General features: G+C 36.8%; 2 protein-coding genes across 2 annotated transcripts; both read left to right on the forward strand.

Annotated features, from left to right (window-relative positions):
- Positions 1-1,442: 1,442 nt before the first annotated feature.
- LOC145137101 (Protein kinase superfamily protein) lies at positions 1,443-5,369 on the forward strand. Its single transcript, XM_079071242.1, has 2 exons — positions 1,443-1,613; positions 2,940-5,369. The coding sequence occupies exons 1-2, from the start codon at positions 1,607-1,609 to the stop codon at positions 5,018-5,020; spliced, it is 2,088 nt and encodes a 695-aa protein (XP_078927368.1). The 5' UTR covers positions 1,443-1,606; the 3' UTR covers positions 5,021-5,369.
- Positions 5,370-6,157: 788 nt separating this feature from the next.
- CRD1 (dicarboxylate diiron protein, putative (Crd1)) lies at positions 6,158-7,974 on the forward strand. The gene is made up of 5 exons (XM_079071243.1): positions 6,158-6,678; positions 6,765-6,829; positions 6,906-7,233; positions 7,327-7,425; positions 7,587-7,974. The coding sequence occupies exons 1-5, from the start codon at positions 6,202-6,204 to the stop codon at positions 7,848-7,850; spliced, it is 1,233 nt and encodes a 410-aa protein (XP_078927369.1). The 5' UTR covers positions 6,158-6,201; the 3' UTR covers positions 7,851-7,974.
- Positions 7,975-22,885: the final 14,911 nt, after the last annotated feature.

Raw genomic sequence — 22,885 nt, forward strand, 5'->3', positions numbered from 1 at the left:
GTGGAAATGATTTACCACGATAGAATTTTATATCATCGTCCGACATCATGAAATGGGTTAAGAATGTAATAATGAAATCACCTTGTTCGTAATAAATTGGTCATTCGTTGGTATCAAAGTGGTTGCAACTTATTTTTGTTTTTTTGGACTTGTTAAATTGACTAACAAACATTTTTTTTTTATAAAAAAATCAAGTAAAAGAATCCGTGTGGATTGTGTTTTGGTATAAATTATGTTATGGTTTGAACATATTTTGTTTATATTTTGAAAAATTTGAACTACTTTTATAAAAAAAAATTACTTTGACAACTCTCATTAGGGGGAGGGTACCATGCACGGGTTTGGAAATATTTATGGGAGGTACCGCTGGTACCCCTAAGGAGTCGTTCCTTATTCAACGGTTTAACAAGTTTGGGTTGAAAGGACTTAATAAGCGACTTCACTAACCCGATCCTACCATTTTCAACTCATGCAATAATCACTTGCACATTATGCATCAAAACTTGTACCAAATCAATTTTTGTATATTATTTAATTAGTTTTTAAATTATTTTGTATATTTTTAATATTATGTAAATTAGTTTTGTATAAGTTTTATTAATTTGTTGTTATTTTAAAATAGAAAATTGAGTGGATTGAGTGGGTTGGGAAAGATAGGATTTTCATGTGTTGTGGGTTGAAAAAGATAGAAGAGAGAGGAGAGAGAAATGCTGATGTGGCAGTGGATTGAGTGGGTTGGGAGGGAAAGACTCCCTCCTCCCTTAGGGGTGTTAGACTAAGCTTATTTTAAGCTCATTTTTAGAGGGTGTTTGGAATTACTTTTGAAATGACTTTTGAAATGACTTTTGACTTTTAATTTTTCTAAAAAGTCAAAAAGATGTTTGGGAGATACAAATGTTCTTTTCAAAATAACTTTTGTAAAAAAGAAAAATATAGGTTTTCAAAAGTCAGGAAAGTGTGACTTTTTGTGACTTTTAGCATTTTAAAGCTAAATTACACTCAAAAGTCAAGAAATACAACCCAAACACTTTTTAAAAACAAATTTTGGCCTTTGTCTACTCAAAAGTTAACCTCAAAAAGAATTTTTACAAAAAGAACTTTTAAGTTCAAAAAATAATCCCAAACACCCCCTTAGTTTATTACCATTTCTATACCGCTATAAGCTAAAAATTATCTTTGGATATAAATAGTTTATACCAATATCATACCGATAATAAGTCAAAATCAAGAAGATAAACACCCCTAACTTATCAGCTTACTAACTTATCCATTTATAAGTTAAACACCCTTAACTTACTAACTTGTCATCTTATAAACTATAAGTTGAAAAATACTTATGATTTTTCATGAGCTTAGCTAAACACCCTTTAAATTCTACAATTTCATATTATCAAAGTAGAGGACCGTTTAAATAAAGGGTGATTTTGGTTATATCCCGATTTCTTATCTCATATACAAAGACGCTAGTCGCTAGAGCGGAGCAGTGCGTCTTCGCGTGCTAGATAGTGGACCGATTCTTGACTACTTATTAGACCTTTCTTCAAGTGATGCATTTTCTTCACACAGGATCTGGCAGCTGTTCAACCGATTTTTCGATTTCTTCGTCATGGAAGGTAAACAATTTCCTGGTAAATTATTATCCACTTTCTTTGGTCTTCTGCTACACATCTACACCCAATCGACTTCACGATTCACTTCCTATCATATCTAGGGTCCCTAGAATTATTCTTCTGCTTATGTTTCATTCGGAATTGCCTGTTCCCCCTTGAATTGATTTACATTAGAGTGATTTTACCTGACCTAGTTTGTTTACATATGGCGTGATGGCTTAGAATTCGCAGGTGGTTTAATTGATTGACGATGTTATGTTCGCATAAGCTTATAGTTTATTGTCGTTTAACTGGAATTGAGTGTTTCTTTGGTGTCGAAGGGTTAACAGTATATATAGGGGGATGCGAGATAAATAAAATGTTGTCTCATGTGATGTATTCTTTCTTCAATTTCTGGAAGAATCTATCTTTTTGAATATAGATTGAGTAGATCTTCAATCGAATTTTTATTTGTTTGTTTTCTCTTTGTAATGATCATGGAGAGAAATTACCATTATTTTTCTAAATTAGAAGAAATAAGAATTCACATAGGTTAAGTGCCATAAACTAGGTTTACCCTAAAGTTCCCCACTTATGTTCAATATAACGCAAATTGGTTCTTAATCATCTACACGACTACACAAGACCAAAATCTTGATCTTGACCTGATTTCACCTCAAGTTATTGCTGACGACTTAGTTGTGGCACAGGTCAAGTTACCCCTAGAAAAAGTTGCAGTTTTGATATCCATTATTTTGTCCAATAATTGTAAGAAAACTGCTATTTGTTTTACCTAAAGATTGCAAGACAAACTGCTGTTTCACTAGCTTTGTAATTCCTTTTCTGAAAGGGGGAATATGTTGAAGTAGCCTAGAAAGAGTTGAATCCTACTCTGTAATGTAAAGGGGCTAGTCTCTTGATTTGCTTGTTGCTGTAACATGAAATAGATGTTGCAAGGCCAGATAAAAGAGGAGATTGTATGGAAATTTAGGACCAATGAATCAGATAAAGAGAAAACTAACCAACTTTTATTTTGTGTAAGATACTCAAATTGCATTTGAATTTGATTATGTCTGTGATGCTAAAAGAACCAGACATTTATAGATGCGCTACAACAGTCAAACTCACATTTAATTTCTGTATTGGTTCCTAAGACAGCTATGAATTGTCAAAATATCCCATTTTCCATAGGCATAGAATAGAAAACCAGATCCATTACTCACTAGGAGGAGGCTAACTGATAACAGTTCTACTCTAGCAAAAAAGTATCATCTCCTAAATCAAGATTATGCTCCAATGCATGTTGACCATTGATTTTTTTTCTCAGCAAATCTAACCATCTTTATACAGGTGGGTCACCAGATCAGGAATCTGTAGTATCAGGGACAAAAAAGTCAAGTATTTCTTCAGGTGGTAGAATCCGCGATGAATTCCTCCATAGATTCATCGACAGTCAAACTTTGACCTCCAACCTCGAAGACTGGTTCCAAGCTTTATCCGAAAACTCATTCGACTTCGATGTTCCTTTTGAATTAATTGATCTCCAAAAATTTGATTATGCATTAGAAGGCGTTTCTTTCCAACAGCTAATCCGCATGCCAAGTGGCGGTGGTTACACATCATCACCACCCGCCACCATGGACCCCACCGCCTTCCTTGCCATTGAAGATTTCCTACACGCTAGCATAAAAGGCTTATGGGAGGCCTTCTGGGACCCACACGAACCCATCCCATTAAACGTGGCCTCTCTCTACAACTCAAATTTAAAATTCTATCAAGCAGAAAAAGCAATCGCCAATGGAAAACTCCCGGGTCTCTGTGCCACATCAGTAATGCTCAACAACCCCCGACACCCGCATGGCAAATGGCACGATATTCTCGAGTTAGCACTTTTGAGACCTGGGATCGGGACCCTCGAAAACGAAAGTGAAATTACGTATCCGTCCCTATCGATTCTTGGTGAAGCCCTGTTCTACGGTGTACGTGTTTTACTCTCGAGAAGTCTCCGCCGATCGAAAGGGTTAAATTCGGTATTTGTTATACTCGCCGATTGTCAATATGGGGGTGTGGTCAAACTGGAAGGGGATTTGACCAAAATGGAATTCGATGTGAACAATGTGTATGAATGTGCTTCTGAATGGATTAAGAATCATTCACAGGTTTCTGTTTCTCCTTTCGATAGAATCTGGAATAAGCTCGGGAACGCGAATTGGGGGGACATCGGTGCTTTACAGGTACTTTTCGCGACATTTCAATCAATGGTGCAGTACGCGGGCCCACCCAAAAACTCGATTGAAGATTTAGCAGCCGATCATAGTTCGCGTCTACAAACAAGAAGAAACGAGAGAAGGATGGGCGAAATCGGAATAAACGGAAACAACAACGGTTTATTCAAACTCCAACAAAGAAGCGTGTCCCCGGAGATCGTAGAAGTTCCGGAAGAATCCGGAAACATTGAGCCTCGAAGATCGGTTACATTAGAAGTGGGGTCGGTTTTGGTGGTGGAGGATTCAAATTGGCAAAAAAGTTATAAAATTAATGAAGTTTTGAGTGACGGGGAAATGTCGTATTATTATGTTAATTCGGTTGATGATCCGGGGAAGGCTTTGTTTTTATACGTGGGGTCACATCCGTCTCAGGTGGAGCCCGCATGGGAAGATATGAAGCTATGGTATCAAGTTCAGAGACAAACTAAAGTTTTTTCGGTTATGAATCAAAACGGTTTATCCAGCAAGTATTTACCTCAACTGACAATGTCCGGGAAAATCATTCATCCCGGAGCTTGCCGGAAACAGAATTCCAATTCCGGTGGGAATTGCGACAATCCGTGGTGCGGGACTCCGATTCTGGTGACGTCTCCGGTCGGGAAAACAGTAGAGGAAATGGTCCGGTCGGGGGAATTCGGGGCGGATGAGGCGATAAAATGTTGTCACGATTGCTTATCGGCTTTGTCTACTGCGGCCACGGCCGGAATCCGGCATGGCGATATCAGACCGGAAAACATAATCTGTGTGAATTCCGGTGGTGGGCAGAATCAGTATTTTGTGCTTGTGGGGTGGGGGCATGCGATTTTGGAGGAGAGAGATAGGCCGGCTTTGAATCTTCATTTTTCGTCTACGTATGCGCTTCAAGAGGGGAAGTTATGCTCGGCGTCTGATGCGGAAAGTCTTGTTTATTTGCTTTATTTTTCGTCTGGTGGGGATTTACCGGAATTGGATTCCGTTGAAGGGGCGTTGGAATGGAGAGACACATTCTGGTCGAAAAGATTGATTCAGCAAAACCTTGGGGAAATATCGGCTGTTTTGAAAGCGTTTGCTGATTATGTTGATAGTCTTTGTGGAACGCCGTATCCGATGGATTATGAGATTTGGCTACGAAGGTTGAAGAGACATTTACATGAAAATGGAAAGGAAATCAACACATCCAGTTAGAAAACCGGAATCGGAAACATGTTGAGACTTGAGAAGATAGTAGGTATATATTATATTATATCACATGGTACCTTTTGTTGTGAATGTGCAGTTAATCTGCTTAGGGGCGGGGAGTGTTATTTTATTTTATTTGCTTTGTTAATTGTTAATTGTGAATTGTTATTGTATCACCTGTCACTAAATTTAGGTCAAATTCATCCTAAAATTGCTATAATCATTTGTTGACTTTTCTGGTATGACCTAAATTTATTATGTAAAGATAGGGACTCTAAAGTTATACTATTTGTTATTGGTTTGAGTTATGTATAAAAAGGATCCTTAAATTTATTTGTTATATTCTCTATTATGAGTCTAAACCATTTTGTCTTGTTTTTGACTCTTAGTAACCCTCAAGTTCCTGCATGTTTTGGTTGAAAAAGTTGTATACAAACTATGATTTTGTTGATTTGTTAGTATATCTTATTTTGTATTTATATTTTAATTGATAATGATAGTATGTTATATCAAATGATTTGTAAAACAAATAATTTTCATTGAAAACATATGTGCATATAGTTACAATCGATTTTCAAATGACATATTATCCATTTCTAACTTATTTCCAAACATACACAATATCAATGAAAAATCTGTACCAAGCATAACTTATTAAGAAACAAAATAAAATTAGTACTATAAATTTGTTGAGGGAAATTATAAGAAATAAAAATGGATTTTATACAAGTAATATATTTTAGTATATTTATATTTCTCATCAACAATAACTATATGTAAAACGAAATTACAAATAATATCACAGATCAGTTTGTCATTATTGATTAAAAATATTAATATGTGAACATTATGAAAAATATATATAACAATAACAAAATATACTGTTATTCCTTGGCCAAAATATAAATAATGAAATTGTTGGTTAAAATATGTATGGTTTGAAATTATTGATGTTGCCATATATACAAAGTTATAAGTATTTGTCAGCCGCAAAATATAATAACAGAAATATTTGAAGCAAATAAAGTCTAATAAAATCGGCTCCAACCGACGTGTCAATTTTCCATTCATGATCCTGGATTTCATTGGATGAGATTACAGATTATAGATTGCAATCACTCTCCCCCAAATTTATATACAAATTCAACTATCCATCCAGACACCAACAACGAAATCCACAACCAACAATGGCAGCAGAGATGGCATTGCTCAAACCCATCTCCAAAATCGGATACTGCGGCAGCACCACCATCACCTCCGCAAGAACAATCCTGCCACAGAGAATCTCCACCATTGTTCGTATGTCAGCAGCCACCACCACCACCCCCACCACCACAAAAGGAACCGGTGGTGGAAAAAACAAGAAGGGAATCAAGGAAACCCTGCTGGCGCCACGCTTCTACACGACTGATTTCGACGAGATGGAGCAGCTATTCAACACCGAGATGAACAAGAACTTGAACGAAGCAGAATTCGAAGCGTTGTTGCAGGAATTCAAAACGGATTACAACCAGACACATTTCGTTAGGAATAAGGAATTCAAAGAAGCTGCTGATGAAATTCAGGGTCCTATGAGGCAGATCTTCGTTGAGTTCTTGGAGAGGTCTTGTACTGCTGAGTTCTCCGGGTTTCTTCTCTACAAGGAGCTTGGTCGACGACTCAAGGTACTCATTTTGACTTTTCAGCTTCAAAATCGTTCGAATTCTTCATCTATTTCTGATTTTCTTCCATATTTCGATACATTTTGCAGAAAACGAACCCAGTGGTCGCCGAGATCTTTTCCCTCATGTCCAGGGATGAAGCACGCCATGCCGGGTATGTAATATGTAATATGTATGCTCATTTGATTGCGTAAAACAAAGAAACAGCATTTTAACAACGATTTATGCAGATTTCTGAACAAGGGATTATCCGATTTCAACTTGGCATTGGACTTAGGGTTCTTGACAAAAGCAAGAAAGTACACATTTTTCAAGCCAAAATTCATATTCTACGCAACATATCTGTCAGAAAAGATCGGGTACTGGAGATACATAACAATATACAGGCATCTAAAGACAAACCCTGAGTACCAAGTGTACCCGATTTTCAAATACTTTGAGAACTGGTGCCAAGATGAGAACAGACATGGCGACTTCTTCTCTGCACTCATGAAGGCGCAGCCACAGTTCCTCAACGACTGGAAGGCTAAGCTGTGGTCTCGATTCTTCTGCTTATCGGTATATATACCCCTCCGCTTCTATTTATTTAGTATTTATTTAGAAAGGATTTTGTTATTGAATTTTTTTTTATTAATTTAAAAATGGGTGTAGGTGTATGTTACCATGTATCTTAATGATACCCAAAGAACCTCTTTCTATGAAGGCATTGGGCTGAACACCAAGGAGTTTGACATGCATGTCATCATTGAGGTTTGTCATCTTGACTCTTGAGACTCAAATGCAAGAAATAGCAAAATGTACTCTGATTGATTTGTTTAGTACATCGAGTAAAAAGTCACTTATGTATAGCGTATTGGTTTAAGTCATGTCCCAAGTAAGTTCATTAAGTGGTGTTTATTGTGTTACTGCAGACGAACCGAACGACAGCTAGGATATTCCCAGCTGTATTGGATGTAGAGAATCCTGAGTTCAAGAGGAAATTGGACAGAATGGCTGACATCAATTCAAAGATAATTGCAATTGGGGAAACAGATGACATTCCATTGGTGAAGAACTTGAAGAGAATCCCACATATTGCTGCCCTGGTTTCAGAGCTGTTGGCTGCATACCTAATGAAACCGATTGATTCAGGATCGGTTGACATTGCAGACTTGGATCCTCAACTTGTTTACTAGATGATGATACTATGTTTTTGTAGAAAAATCAATCCGAGTCATGTTGGTTTTTGTGATTGTTGTGTAAAAAGGAACACGATAATTTTGATGAACTCATTTTCTAATGTTATTTCGGATTTTGTAAGGTGCTGGATCGCATGCCATGTTTAAATTAACTTTATGGGCAACGTAGTGAAAGTAAAACATGTGCGTGAGTCATATATACTCCATATAAAAATATGTAATCATACAAGTAACAATTAAGTTCAAACATTTTCCGTATATGATGCCTCATGTATGATTTTGAGTTAAATTCTTTGTGTTATACTTCGTCGATCAACAAATTTATTCAACTATGAGTTTAGATGACCGTCACCTCAAGCTAACTCAACAACTCACACTCAAGCTAACAAATATGATCATGGTTTTTTTTAGACCTTCCAAGTTGATCAACATGACGATGATGAATCCATGAATGGTTCTCCTTCCGTTCATCAAGCCTCTTCCATCAAAGACTCTTAACGATCATCATATTACTCATGTAATTGGGAATTTGGAGCTATGTGGTTCAAACTAGAAATCATATATCAAGTATTTTTTGCTTGTATGTAAATTTTTGTATCCATGATGGAACCCAATAAAATCATAGAGGCCCTCAATAAACTAAATATATATGAATTTATTCAAAATATTTTATAGAGTTTGGGTAGCCCAATTGGCAAAGGCATGTTTTTTATTCAAAAGCAATGTAGGTTGGATCCTCTTTTTTTAAATTCAACTTACACATTTCTTTATTCTATATATTTCGTAATCAACCCTTCCTTCCAATATGTTTAACAAATCAGTTTTCAGAAGTTACATAATTAGCCCTTGAACTTTTTATAAAATTTTATATGTTCCTTTTTAATTAATTTATTTATTTTTAAGTTTTCCGTAACGATAATTCACCGTATTAAATTTGTTTTCCTTATATATTAAATAATTGTATTTAGGGCCCATTTTTCTTCTTAGCACAGGACCCTTAAAATCATAGAGTCGGCCCTGCTTAGTGGATTAAAGTCATACTGAACTCAACGAGTTCAAAAGACATAAGGTATAAACGTGAGTTCAAAATACACATGACATGGACATGAGTTCAAAAGACACAAGGTTTGTATGGACTCTTGTATCATAGTAAGACAATAAGTAACACCACATGGGTATATATCAACAAAATGAACTGATTGTGACAATCTAACAAGAAGTTATAAGAGGAGGATGATCTCATTCCCTAAACCATAGAGGGGATGACCCCCGACTCATATGAGGAATGGTAGAGGATATCTAGTCCATGGGATATACATGGATCGTGACCAATGACGAAGCCAGATTCAAAGTTCAGGGGTAGCATAATTTTTTTTTTGGATAATATATAATAAGAAAAAAAAAACCGCAATTTCATTAGACAAAACAAAGTGACAAACTAGACTATAGAATATATATATATATATATATATATATATATATATATATATATATATATATATATATATATATACACACACACACACACTAGGTGTACACCCGCGCAAAGCGACGACAACAATTATAATTGTTTCAAAGAATATTTTTTTTTCAGAAAATGTTATTTGACTGTTTCAATGGGTATAAATTTTCTGACTGATATGTTAACAAATTCCATGTCTGGCCTTTGGACAAACATCATGCCTAAGTTGAGATAATATAAATCGCTTCTCCACGTTGAATCCTAAGAAGATTAAAAATGAATTATAAAATAAAAATCCAAAAAATCAAAACTTTTTCAGAGAATGTTTTGAAAGTTTCATCTATGACAAATTATATTGGACTATTTTCAATAATAAGGATGGGGAGGGAAATCACATATCTTGGAACAATGAGAGATGAAAATAAATGGGCGGAACAAAAGAAAATGCATTTTTGTCCAATTACCATTAGCCGAATACACACTAAGCATAATTCATATTGTTTTGTCATGTACTACTTAAAGAACTGGTCCTAAGTAAATTTGTTATCTAGAAGAAGAAGCTACTCGAGATGGTTCGAAAATTGAATTTCAACCTGAAAAATAAGCTTTAAAAAATACATAGACTTAAATGTAATAACGTAGAATAATTATATTTTATGAAGAAAAATATATCAAAGCGAGAAAAGCTTCATTGACATAGATCCTTGTTCTTGAGGAGTTTGAACCGACCAACCCATCACAAAATTGGATGGAGTTCGACCCTTAATAGCTCTCCCGTAATACTTTGGAGAAGATAATAGATAATGTCCATTGTTTCAGTCCTCTTGCAGTTATTAAAAATTAACTTCAAGTTTTCCATAAAATTCATTCAAAAGAAGAGAATAGACCCACCATGTACAAATTTAACATATACACAAATATATAGAAAATCAAGAATATAAATGCACAGTTTTTTTCATGTCAAAACTTTACCATATACGTAGATATCTAGAACATAAAGAATAAAAAGAATGGATAGTCATGATAGAAACAATTAATAGAAAATCAAGGAAATAAAGACCCACCACTATATGATAATCGCACCACTAAAACCAAAAACATCCTTGGAAAACCACAATAATTCATTCATACACAGTATCGATATGAAACATGAATAAAGAAAGAAAAATAAACTAAAAGATTAAAACCGAAGCTAAAATATGTTAAAAGAGTGTGGAATTGTGAACTCTGGTGAATAAAATGACAGTAATGTGAAACGATATCATATCTCATATCTTTTACTTTTTAGTAAAATCTTTTATCCACACTGAAAAAGAAACAACACTTAATTGATATTTCATTCCTTAAATAATTTTGGTGATTATTATTTACCATAATTAGTTTTTGTTCGTAGAAAGATTAGCGGTTTGTACATAACAGATTTGTACATTAAGTTTTCAAGCATGTACCTCTTAAATTTCAAGAAAATTTTAATATGCTTTATATTATATATATATATATATATATATATATATATATATATATATATATATATATATATATATATATATATATATATGTGTGTGTGTGTGTGTGTCTGTGTGTGTATGTGTGTGTGTCTAAGTTCATAACTATAATTGGTATATACTTGAATTGATAGTAACACAGCCCTTTTGGGTTGCCTTCAAATATGGTAATTGAATATGATGACTTTTAGAGAGAGAAGAATGATTTATTAATTTATTATTTGGTTAATAAATTAATTAGAAATGAAAATAAATGATTTATTAATGTATTATGGAAATAATATATTAAATAGAAATCATATTGTTAATTAATATTTAAACAAAAATTAATTTGGAATTAATTTTGGGGTTAAAGGAATTAATTAAATGTGTAGCAACTAAAGGTGACAATGTTAAATAGTTGAGCATTGGGCAATTCTAGAACCTCCCTAAAGACGGGGGAGCAAAATCTAGAGTGCTCTTAGGGTTTCCTTGGGCTCTAATAGTGTCTTGGATGCCTTAGGGAGGAAGTAAAGGGATTAGGGTTATCTTGGAGATACGTGCCTAATCCACTACCTTCCTAACACCTATATAAACCCTCCTTAGGGTAGAATTTCGGCCAAGACTTATTTCTAAGTGCCTTAGACGAAATATAGGCTTCTCATCTCTCTCTCTCTCTCTCTCTCTCTCTAGTTTTCCTTGGTTGCTAGGTTTGTTTGTGAACCATTAGAGGTGCGACACTTGTGGTGCTTGCTACCAAAGGTCTTTCAAGAAAGGATTCACGATTGTTTATAATAACAATCTTAAAGGTATATATCTAAACCCTAGTTTATTCTTATTTTCAAAAATTATAGTTGCCTCCTAGGGTTTTTTGTTTTGTGTTTAATGATTGCATGTCTAATAGAGAAAACATAGATCCAACAAATTAGGGTTGCATGCATACATAGGAATTGTTTGTTATGCTCAAAACACATCAGTGGTATCAGAGCTATTGGTTTTTGTTTTCATTTTGATGCAATTGATTGAACTTGACAAAATTAGGGTTTATGGCAATTAAACCCTAGGCCTTATGATTTTCACAATTAGGGTTTCATAACCCTTATTTTCGAAAATTTGCTAAGGGTTTTTCAACCCTTTCCTTTGGCCTCCAAAATTTCGAGATCTAGGGTTTCCTAACCCTAGGGATTTTCGAATATAAGGCAAGGATTGAAATCCTTGCCTTCCTCCCCCAAGATTTTCCATATTATGTTAGTTAAAGTGTAACGCCCCGATTCTCAGGTATCGATTTTATATAAGAATTTTCTTGATTTCAAGGTCTACTCGACGAGTTGGTTGCCCTACTCGTCGAGTAGCAGCGGGTTGGTCCGCGTGTTTTTAGTGACCTACTCGCCGAGTCCAAGAAGGGACTCGACGAGTAGGAGCTGGAGGATGAAACCCTAATTTCCGGGGTTTTGCACCCTATTTAAGGATCACTTATTCCCCCCTAACCTCTCTTACTGCCTCCCTTGAATTCAGAAACCCTAATTGTGCTTTCATTCTATTTTTGTGTGCTTCTTATCTTGAAAGAAGATTCTTGGAGTAAAGGGATTGGAGTTCAAGAAGTTTGAAGCAAAGGGCTGTTGTAGATCCGGATTCTTCTCTGTATTGGCATCGTTTTGAAGGTAACAAGTTGTTACCTTGACTCTCCTTTGGTTAGATCTCTTCATTTATGGGTTTAGAGCCCTTTTTGGGGTTTTGAGGTGGTTCTCTGATTTGGGTCAGGATCTGAGGTTTTTCAACCTCAGATCTGGACTCCTTTAGCCCCTCTTTGTCATAAAGTTTCAGTCTTTGTCAAGCTATGACCTTTCCCTTACCTTAAGCCATTCCTTTAGCTTGTTTTGGGGCATTATCATCTTGCATGCACGTAAAGTTTGCAACTTTACGTGATAATCATGCCCTAGGAGCTTAGATCTGCAATATGGAGCCTTTGCATGGCTTAGAAAGCACCTATAAGGATGGAGGATTGAAGGGACTCGGCGAGTCGCATGGTAGACTCGGCGAGTCATATGAAGATGGTCAGGAACTCGACGGGTTGGATGAACAACTCGGCGAGTCCAATGAAGATTGTCGTAGACTCGGCGAGTCAGTAGAGTGACTCGGCGAGAGGGTTAATTATGCAAGGAACTCGGCTAGTGTCTAGTTGCACTCGACGAGTTCAGTTCAACATGGACTGCTGACCTTGGTAGTTGACTTTTACTTTGACCATGGGTTGACTTTTGGACTTTTGGGGGCATTTTGGGAACTTATGAACATGGTTGTATGGCGATTATAGGTGGTGGAGTTTTCGGCAGTGATCCGAGAGGGCAAGCTTATCTTTCGAGTCGACATTTGCAAGGTGAGTTATCCTCACTATATCAACAGGGTCTAAGGCACCAAGGCCGACCCTTTATATATTGTATCGGGATTATGGCGTGATATGTTTATTGATTACATCCTGGTAGTTAGGATGATGGTATGCTTATGCTTAGTGACCTGGTTAGGTTAGTGTCCTGGTTATAGGATGATGCTATGTTAGTGACTAGTTAGGTCTGTATCCCGGTTATTGGGATGTTGCTATGATTAGTGATCTGTTAGATCAGTTTGACTGTTATATGATATGAGCTAGCGTATGATATTTATGTGCACATGTTTGTTTGATTGGGGGTTGGGTTGAGGCGGTCCTGCTTTGTGTTGTAGGCCAACATACCCGGGGAGCGGTCCGGATAGGCTGTACGCCCTGCGAGGCGGTCCAGTCATGCCGAAGGCTCGGGAGCGGTCCAGATAGGCTGTAGGCCCTGTGGGGCGGTCCAGTCAGGCTGAAGGCTCATTATGCATGCTGATCTGTAATTGTTATTTGTTGTGGTTATATTGGTATGGCGTTGGTATTTTGGGGGAACTCATTAAGCTTTCGAGCTTACAGTTTCAGTTTATTGTTTCAGGTACATCGGGGGATCGCGGCAAGGCGAATGCATGATCGTACAGGTCCTCATGATTTGTTTATGTTTCTGGGAAAAACTCTGATATTATAAATTTTGAAAACAAAGTTGTAATGATTTTTAATGGTTTGAAATGTTTTAAAAGTTCAAATTGTCTTGAAATTTTTGGGTGTGACATAAAGATTTGGTGGACTTTTTTTTTTGGTAATTATCTTGTTCTTGTTTATTAAGATAATTGGAAGATTTTGTAAGATCCCTCCCATATTTTCGAGATTTTAGGGATAAGAGATTAGGTTAAATTAATTTGTTTAATTTAATGGATAATCCTTAATTAATTTAATAAATTATTTAAAGGTTTAATTAATAGATAATTATTAGATCAAAGTTTTTAAATTTTAAAATTTGAATTAAAATTGTTTTTAATTTTCGAAATTTTAAAAGGATTTAAAAACCCTAGTATTTTGAAAAGTTTAAAATACATCCTTATGGTTTTATTAATTTAATTAAGAGATCAATTAAAGGACAATTAATAAATCCATAAAATGTTTAAATTTAATTAAATTCAAAGTTTAATTTATTAAAAGATTAAACCCTTGCTATTTTAAAATGTTCTAAAATACACCTTATACTATATATAATTAAAATGTTTTAACATATATTATATGTATAAGAAAAGTGAGTCGAACCGCTAGTACGTCTCATTCACGAAACCATACTATAAGGAGAGTTTATGGAAGCGGACTGTAAAATGACCGCCATTGGGTATCCATTCTTACACACCGATCTCTTGTATGGTGGAGGGTTGTTAGCCGAACGGGTTTGATATGGCAATTAATCCTCATTAAAAGTATAATGATAAAGTAACTAAACCATTTTCTAAAAACTCATTCTTAGTTACTTTAGGAAAAATGTGAATTTGATGCTAACCCATAAAATTGCACATTGCACCTTATTGGTCGTTAGTGGAGCGTGTGTGGTTAACCGACACACTAATATGTGACTAATATTGTTGGCAATGAGTGTCTCGTAAATTATCATTGAATTAATGGAGCGCATGTGGTTAACCGACATGTTAATTTCAGATGATAAATGACATCGAGAGTACCAATCTAATTTGCATGGTTATTCACATCTCGTTTGTGATCCTCGACATCTCAGTCACAAAGTGAGAGCATAATCGAGATTAAACATGCCATTGAATAGTTCAATGAATCTCAAAAGATCTAGGAGTTTCATAATATTGAAAATGGTAAATGCTTTACCTACCTAAAATAGATTCGAATTTGATTACGGGATCCCTCTTCAGAATTCGAATAAAAAATATGGATCCTAGCCTTAATTTAAATTTTTTGGGTTAATAATTAAGGATTAAAATCAACTAACTTGAATTCTCTATTCTCCCTTTATAGATGTCATGTTCTGACAACAATGGTCTTCCTCGTTCTTCTGGAAACGTTTTTCCTTCTCTATCTGAAGATGATCTTCCACATGTTGATCAAGGTGAAAGAGTGTTCCCTTCTTCAAGCAATGGTGGAACTGGAAATCATGCTTCTCCAACTCTTCCTCTAGTGACTCTCCCTAAGTCATGTCTTCTTCAAGTTGAAAAGTACGAAACTACTCAAGCCCTATTTGTAACATCCGGTTCTTGGTACGTATTTTAATTAAAGTAAACTCATGTTTTTCTCTGGGACTCGGCGAGTTGGAGGCCCAACTCGTCGAGTAGACTCAACTTTGGATCGGCAGGATAAGTGACCTACTCGACGAGTCGGGAGACCGACTCGACGAGTAGAACTGTCTGGATGAAACCCTAATATTTAGGGTTTGCACCCTATTTAAACAACTTATAACGCCCCAACACATCCTCCATTGTTCCTCCCAACCCAGAGAAACCCTAACTCGAAACCCTAAGCCTTATTTGAGTGTTCTTGAGCTTTTTGGTGCCTTTTTTTGTGTATTTGAAGTTGGAAGAGGAGAAGGAAGCTTGGGAGATCAAGAGAGAGCAAGTAGATCCAAAAGTCTTGGCACATTTCCTGCTCATTTGAGGTATAAAGCTGATACCTTGGCTATTCATTAATTAGATCTTGATTTGGGGCTATTTTCTACCTTTTCTAAGATTTAGAGAGGCTATACTCGGATTTGTGTGTATATTTGGAGTTGCACTTCAGATTTGGAACCAAAGAGGGTTCCCATGGCATAAAGGTGCCAACTTTATGGCCATGGGAGACCCATGCTTCTTATATACCTCTTTTTTATGGCTTTTTTAGCCAAAACCCCATGCATGGACGTCAATATTGGAACTTTACGTATAAAATGGACCCTGGGAGGCCAGATCTATGGTTTTGATGCATTAAGACCCATTATAATCGACTAAATAGTTTTGGACAAAGAGGGACTCGGCGAGTCGCTTGGGTGACTCAGCGAGTCGGGTCGCATTTTCCCCCAAATGTCTTCTGGAAATGGTCTTTGGTTGAGTGGAAGGAACACTCAGCCTGTTAGGGGTTTGATATGGACTTGAAGACCAAAGGACTCGACGAGTTCAAGGAGGAACTCGACGAGTTCAAGGCAATGACCCAACCTCATGAAGACGGACTCGACGAGTTCAAGGATGAACTCGGTGAGTCATACACTGAACACCTTCATATGGATGAAGATGAACTCGACGAGTTCAAGGACGAACTCGGCGAGTCGGTTGAAGATAGTCTGATGTGTTGTTGAAGGCGAACTCGTCGAGCTCTTGCTATACTCGATGAGTAGGGACGGGATTATGGCATTTTGTGGACGTGGGGACTCGACGAGATGGTGGACCAACTCGGCGAGTCTGGTCAACAGGTGTTGACTTTGACCAGACGTTGACTTTGACCAGGGTTTTGACCTTGACTTTGACTTGGACTTGAGTTGACTCTGGTAGGGGTTATGAGTATGAAATGGTAACTTATAAAGGATGATGTGTAGGGATCGAGGAGTCGAGAAGAGTTGATTTCCGTACCGAGGACAGTGCAGACACTACACGACATTGAGGTGAGTTACCTTCCAGTAGAAATGGGTCTAAGGCACTAAGGCCGACCAACTAGTAGTTGATTTCAGTAGAGATGATTGTCTATGTGATAATTGTCTGGTTGCTATTTTTAGATGTGTTCTATGTGCCAGTATGATATGTTCTATGTGCTAGTGGTAGTAGGAAGGGGAATAGTCCCCGATTCGGTTGTTAGGACCGAAGGGTAGGTCGGACACCCCAGATATGTCTGACAACATGATTATGATATATATTATTATGATAGTAGTAGGGGTGAAATAGTCCCCGTGACCGGGTGAGATAGACCGGAGGGTAGGCAGGCACCCCAGAATGGCCTGACACAGGTAGGTCAGCACCCCAAAATTGCTTGACATGGGTAGGTCAACACCCCAGAATGGCTTGACACGGGTATTGCGATGCGTCCATCTCGGGTTTGGGCGCGGTATTGATGCAGAGGGGGCATGTTATCGCCTACGCTTTGAGGCAGCGGAAGCCTCATGAGGCGAACTATCCGACGCATGACTTAGAGTTGGGGGCAGTTGTTTTCGCCCTCAAGATTTGGCGTCATTACCTCTATGGGGTCCGCTGTACTATTTGCACGGACCATAAGAGTTTGAGGTACCTTATGGATTAACCGAATCTGAACATGAGATAGCGTCGATGGCTTGATGTGGTGAAGGATTACGATTGTGAGATCCTCTACCACTCGGGGAGGGCCAATGTCGTGGCCGATGCGCTTAGCTGCAAGGCAGCGCCGATCAGAGATATTTGTTTGAGGATGACGGTGGTAACCCTACTGTTGGAGCGGATTCGAGAGGCCCTGCAGGAGGCTATGAAGGAGAAACATCGCAAGAGTGAGTGTATTGTGGGTCAGGTTTCCTCCTTCGATTATGACAATCGTGGATTGTCGACTCTACACCGTAGAGTGTAGGTCGCATATCATGGAGGTGTGCGCCATGTATTGATAGAGGAGGCGCACAAATCCAGGTTTTCTATCCATCCCGGGGCGACGAAGATGTACATATATCTTCGTCTTGATTACTGGTAGCCTTGCATGAAGAGGGATGTAGCTTGGTTCGTTGAGAGATGCTTGACCTGCAGCAAGGTCAAGGCCGAGCACCAGAGGCCTCATGGCAAGACCCAGCCGTTGGATATTCCGTTGTGGAAATGGGAAGATATCACTATGGATTTCATCACGAAGCTTCCCAGGAACGCGCGGGGAGTGGATTCGATTTGGGTCATCGTGGATCGGTTAACCAAGAGCGCCCATTTCATTCCGATTCAGGAGAGCATTTCGTCCGAGAAGTTGGCCGACATCTATATCAGAGAGGTAGTGGCTCGGTACGGGGTGCCAGTTTCGGTGATTTCTGACAGAGATGTGCGGTTCACTTCCAGATTCTAGAAGAAGTTTCATGACGAGCTGGGTACTCATCTGCACTTTAGCACCGCTTTTCACTCGCAGACAGATGGTCAGAGTGAGCAAACCATACATTCTCTGGAGGATATTGTTGGATTAATGTCTAAGTCCATAACTATAATTGGTAAGACTTGACCCGACCCGGCATGGTCCATTTGGGTTGCATGGCATCATGCATTTGGATAGACTATAATGAGAGAAATAACACTTAAGGATGGTTAATATATTATAAGTTCTAATATATTAATAAGGTTAATTAATTAGTATTGATCAAGAATTAATTTGGAATTAATTAAGTGATCAAAAGGAGACTAATTAAATATATGGGTTGATTGTGTAAATCATTCATTCTTATATATGTGGGCTTGTGATCCAAGATTCCTTATGTTGGACTAAGTCCATGGGGTGACCCATGGATACTCCATGGAGGTTAAAATCCATGGAGCATAAGGAATGGGTAAAGTTATGAGTTACATGGTGTAACCCTAATAGCCACCATATAAAAGAATCCCATGGCTCAAGAAATCGTGCACTAATGTGTGAGTGTGAGGGCTAGACGATTTCAAGGAGTGTTCAAGTTTCTCTCAAGTTATTCCAAGTGTATTTGGTGTTGTGTGAACCATTTGAGGTGTCACACTTGGGGCACTAGGCACTCAAGTTTTATGAAGACATTCTACATCAAAGAGGTATGTATTCTATCTTGTTATATTTATTATTTTGTATGCTAGATTAGGATAATACCTTGGATGTTCATAATTGTATGTATAATAGAGAAAACATAGATCCAAGGTATTTAGGGTTGCATGTACACTTAGGAGTGTTAGAATGCTCAAAACCCAACAGTGGTATCAGAGACTAGGCTTGTTTTCTTGTTATACTTGCAAAAGTAGCTGAAAAATCGAGTTGGATGCATATATTCGATTGTTTTGGCTGGAATTGGACTAGGAACATTACCCTAAGATGTTTTTGGACTTATAAACTTGTTTTTGATGTGGTAATGTTCATGCTAATCCAATTTCTAAGATAATTGTCATAATTTCAAGATTTGTATTAGTTTGTATGTTCATGCTAATTTCTTGAAGATTGATGATTTGAATTATCTTGTTCTTATGAGGTTCTTAGATTAATAGAAAAGTTGTGTGAAATAGTTGTTTTCAATCCATTTTAATCTAAGAGTTGATTCCAAAGTGTGTTTTTGTAACTTGTCCTCAAGTTATATGAAAAGTCACATTTAAGAATCATAAAACTCATAAAAGTTGGCAAAGGTTACAAAATGAAAAGTCTAGTTCTAATTAAATGGTTTTATGACTCCATAACTTGTCCTCAAGTTATGGAGGTTCAAGAGTCTCTTCATTAAATTAAAAAAAAAGTGTAACCTTAATTAGTTCCATAAGTTACAATAAAAAAAAATTATTTTTTTTTTAATTAGTTTAAAGTCTTCCATAACTTGTCCTCAAATTATGGAACTTGAAGAGTTTTTTTTTTAATTAAAACTACTTAAACACATAAGTTATGGAATTAATTAGTTTTGAATATTTTCAAAACTTGCCCTCAAGTTTTGGAATTTGTAAAGTTTTCCCCATGAATACTTTAATTCCAAGTTAGCCCTTAGAATTTTAAAAGTTAAAATTCAACCCTTATATTTTATAGTATTATAAGTTAATAATAAATATATGTATAAGAGAAATTCAGTCTTACCGTTAGTAGGCCTCATTCACGAAGCCGGTCTATAAGGGGGGTATAAGGTTACTGCCTATAAAATGGCAGTTTAATGGGTGTCCACTCTCACCCACCGCTTCCTTGACTGGTGGAGGGTCGTTAGCCGAACGGGTAGGACAAGGACTATAATTCTCCCTTCATTAAAAGTATTAATGATAAATACTAAGTAACTAAACTTTTTATAAATTCCCAATCTTAGTTACTTAGGAAAATGTGAATAAGGTGCGAATCCATGAAATTACACTTTGCACTTTGTTTAAACCGTTAGTGGAGCGTGTGTGGTTAATCGGCACACTAACCTGGATTTAACAAAGTAGGCAAAGGGCAACTTAATATTTATCATAGTATCGGTGGAGCTCGTGTGGTTAACCGGCACATCGATTGAGGGGTAAATATTAAGGGTACCAAGTATATTTGCATGGTTACTTCGCACCTTGTTTTGTGATCCTCGGCATCCCAGTCACAAAACCTGAAGGGCGCACTCGAGATTGAAACATGTCATTGAAAAGTTCAATGAATCTCAAAAGATCTAGGAGTTTCAAATCCAATTAAAAACCTAATTACATTATTTCGTTTTTCATGGTGGAAATTGGTAAATCGTCATTTACCTACCTTCAACTATTTTATAACTCGGATTACGGCATCCCTCTTCCAGTTATAAATAGGTTGTTGGATCCTAGCCTTAATATTTCATATTGGGTGTTATATTAAGGACTTTAGATCAACTATCTTGAATATCTCCCAAAAGATGTCTAGTTCAGACATCTATGATCTTCCCAAATCTCTTGGAACTTTACTTCCTCCACCTCCTCCAATTATTCTCCCTAACCCACAAGTTCAAGGTTACTCAAGCCCTAATGGCAAGCAAGGTCTATGTGTGATCACATCTTAGAGATGAAGTCACATATTGACAAGCTGGGAGAGTTGGGTGTCAAAGTCTTGAGAAAGTTGGATGTTCAATCACTTTCTAAGTCACATAGTGAGTTCCTTTGGGACTACTATGAAACAGACTATGACATGAACCTTAATGATCATATCTAGTTGCTTGGTGCTGCTGAATCAGCAATGATTTGGAACGATAGTAAAGCAAATTTGATTAGAAGATCAACTTCCCAAAAACTTTATGGACAGTGACAATGGTGACACTGGAAATCCAGAAAAAGCATTCTCTTCCCAATGGAAAAGGATTGGCCATAGTCAACCCGGTTGACCAAATGGTAAGGAGAAAGGCTAAGTCTGAGATAGTCCCATTACCAAAGGGTCCATATGTTTATTTTGCCAAAGGAAGGGGCGTTGATTTCAAAGCTGCCAAGTTTACCTAAGGATGTTAAAGTCAATAAGTCTGACTCTACTTCAGGTAGAGCCCATTATCTAACTTTGTTAAGTTTCTATTCTAAGATCCTCATTACATGATGTGACTGGGTCACATGTTGATGTTTTAAGAATCAAAGAATAGATAGAAAACTTAAAGGAAGTATATGTTGATTCTGATCGCGTAGGTGGATTTTGATCGCATCAGAATTTTGAAGCTGTTACTTAGGGGTTATGATATATTGCTTAGGAATAGATAACAACAAGTTTTTCCGTATGCATTTGCACTATAAGGATAAGTTTTTTCCGCAAAGTTTTGAAATAAAATAAAAGTTTTTAATTTTATATTTATTTTAAATATCCTTACAAGTGGCATTTGTGAAAAATGGTTGTTTATATGATTCCATTGATAGCAATATTTGAAAAAAAATGGACTTGATTCTTTCGTTTGTGGTAGTGTCATGATTTACCAAATAAGGAAATATTCTCATTCCCAAGGCTTCAGTTGGATAGAAACTTGGAATCATGCAAGTTGAATAGTATGATGAATGAGAACTTTCACACATTGGAAAATTAAGACTTGTTCACATGGATGTGTGAGTCAAGTTAAGGACTAAAGGGATCGAGTACACATTCTTGTGCACTGGTCAAGTCCACCACAAAGCTCGTTAAGACTATTCGTCATGATTTACTAAATTTTAGTAAATATGGTTATACTTACAAGTTTAAGTATAATTCTGAAACATTGGAAAAGTCTCAATGTATGGCAGAACGAATGGGAAGAATTAAATTAGGCAGACAGATAAAAGTTTCTCAAATCTGAAAAGATGGGAGAGTACTTTAGTATCATGTTTTGTGATCATCTTAATGATTAAAGAACCACATCACAATTGGTCTTCTAAGGACATCTTAGTGCATTCTTATGACTAAGAAGAGGAATCATGAATTGTTGAAATGGTTAAATCAAAAAGATGAGTCATACTTCGTTCCAAAACAATTCTTAGAGTCATACTCCAAGATTGTAACTTGAGTGACATATCTTAAAGAGGGTTTGTTAACACTAGTCAAATGTAAGAGTAAAAGGTTATCTACTCTTGTACATTTGAAATTGGTAAGTTGTGATGTTTTGGATAAAACAGAGACCAACTTAGGCCAATTGTGTAAAGTGTTAGTCTTGATAAAGAATCTGCACTATCTCTTGAATATTTGACAAGGGAGTCTTATATGTCAAGAGGACAGTGTGAGTCTTAAAGCTCTTGAAAGTTTCAAGACTTAATCAAGAATAAAACCTAAAGTCCTTCACTAGCACACGACTTGAGGTTTATAACCTATCGTGTTGAAATTTTTATGCCTATTCAAGTTGGCTTTGCATAGGAGTTCTGAGAGTTCTCAATTGGTTGCACAACTACTTGGAAGCAATGGCAGGCACCTGAGCTGCCAAATGGCAAGAATTTAAGATTGCACAAGTTTAATCAATATGAGTTTGGATTTGTCATTATCCTTGTCTTGTGACTATGGTTTTGACGATTCACATGGATAAGAACACATACACCATAAAATCTAAGGGTCATAAGGTTTCTCTCCGATTCATGAAAATGATGGTGAGGAAACACTTCCACCAAGTAGATTTGAAGCAGATGGCAAAAGGTCTAAGCAATTGAGACTATGATTA

Source organism: Lactuca virosa, chromosome 9, assembly GCF_052849685.1.
Source record: "Lactuca virosa cultivar CGN04683 chromosome 9, Lactuca_virosa_CGN04683_v6, whole genome shotgun sequence".
In the NCBI taxonomy this organism is placed as follows: domain Eukaryota; kingdom Viridiplantae; phylum Streptophyta; class Magnoliopsida; order Asterales; family Asteraceae; genus Lactuca; species Lactuca virosa.